Source organism: Mesitornis unicolor, unplaced genomic scaffold (genome assembly GCF_000695765.1).
Source record: "Mesitornis unicolor isolate BGI_N332 unplaced genomic scaffold, ASM69576v1 scaffold53558, whole genome shotgun sequence".
Lineage (NCBI taxonomy): Eukaryota > Metazoa > Chordata > Aves > Mesitornithiformes > Mesitornithidae > Mesitornis > Mesitornis unicolor.
Genome location: NW_010200846.1, coordinates 18,961 through 20,385, shown reverse-complemented (window position 1 = coordinate 20,385; position 1,425 = coordinate 18,961). Strand labels below are relative to the sequence as shown.

The 1,425-nt window shown below is 40.8% G+C and overlaps 1 protein-coding gene across 1 annotated transcript in view; it reads left to right on the top strand.

Moving 5' to 3' along the window:
• Positions 1-549: 549 nt before the first annotated feature.
• LOC104544870 (signal transducer and activator of transcription 1-like) overlaps positions 550-1,425 on the top strand; it is a 13,558-nt gene continuing 12,682 nt past the window's right edge. The window contains exons 1-2 of the mRNA XM_010189859.1: positions 550-644; positions 1,145-1,204. Of these exons, the coding sequence (XP_010188161.1) occupies positions 580-644; positions 1,145-1,204 (125 nt within the window). The 5' untranslated portion in view covers positions 550-579. The remainder of the gene's footprint in view (positions 645-1,144; positions 1,205-1,425) is intronic.

Here is a 1,425-nt window from a genome sequence, read left to right as displayed (position 1 = left end):
TTCCGGCCCTTCTTGTAGATGGGTGTCACTTAACTACACAAAAGGTGCTCAAGACAGCAACAGTTTGGGGTACGTCAGATCAGGTTATCTTCAGGAGTTTGCTTCATGGGGTTAGCTGGCCCTCTTCAAATCCCCAGCTAACTTGTCTAGCTCTTGGGCATGTGTTGTTACATAGCACTGTCTCACAGCACTGATACTGTAAGAATTTAGCAACCACTAGGAAATGGCAAATGAAGCAATACTCCTCACAGTGTTTACATGCTGTTTGATTTCAGGAAAGTTTGAGGTAGCACTCTCCCTCCTCAAGCATTCAGTGTATTTAGGAAAAGCCAACCCTTATGAAATCACTTTATACTTGCAATATTTCTAGTGCTGTTGATACAAGTGAAAGAAACCCATATAGACCTCTGTGTAGATTGAAACCGAATGAATAAAGTGTATAGTACTACTGGTAAATCATCATTCTTTTAAAGTTTACTTTTTATGCAATTTCTTTCTCCTTGAACACAACATTGATAAATCAAAGGGCCTTTAATCTGTTCTTTCCATAGCTCCTTTGTGGTAGAGAGACAGCCTTGCATGCCAACACATCCTCAGAGGCCATTAGTTCTGAAGACGGGAGTACAGTTTACTGTAAAGCTGAGGTATGTTTTCCCCTTCCCCCATCTATTTTCGTGGTAAGCCTTTAATGTCATTGGCTTCCTACAGCTGAGAGGATTTCACATCTTACACAGTGGGCTAAGAGCAAAGGTCAGGAGGAGAAGGAAGGTGCCATGTGGCAGGGTGATGTCTTCTAGCGAAGTTTAACTTGCATTTAGCTTTTACCCTTTACCAGAAAGGGGCGATATCAAGTGTATAAGAAACACAATGAAACAGCACAGAGACATGCAGACCACTTTTTTATGCAGAATAATAACTCATTTGCCCATCTGGTTTCCTTCTAAATCGGGATCTGGGATCAGTGTCTACAGACCTTGATAATTTTTCTTGTCACTGCAAATATGATACAAGCTCCAAGCTTGCTCCATACAAGATATGTGGCTTAAATATACCTGTGATAAACAGTGCTATTAAAGAGAACCCATCTTTTGCAATTGCAGTCATTTAAAAAACAAAACAAAACCAACCAACTTTCTCTTTCCAGATTGCTGGTGAGATTGCAGGAATTGAACTACAACTTGAAAGTGAAAGTATTATTTGATAAGTACGTTGCATTTTTCTCATCCCTGTGTACGTTAATGGTAAGCAGCCCCCATGTTTAGAAACCCAAAAGGCAGTCATATTTTAAGTGTTGACTGGCCAGGAGCAGGCTGGTTTTCCATGGCAGCAGGTACATTCTCCCTTTTCTTACCCACATCCTGACTCTATAGCTCTCTGCTATTAGGGACATGTCACAAAGTACAGAAGGCCTCAGCACTTGATTTA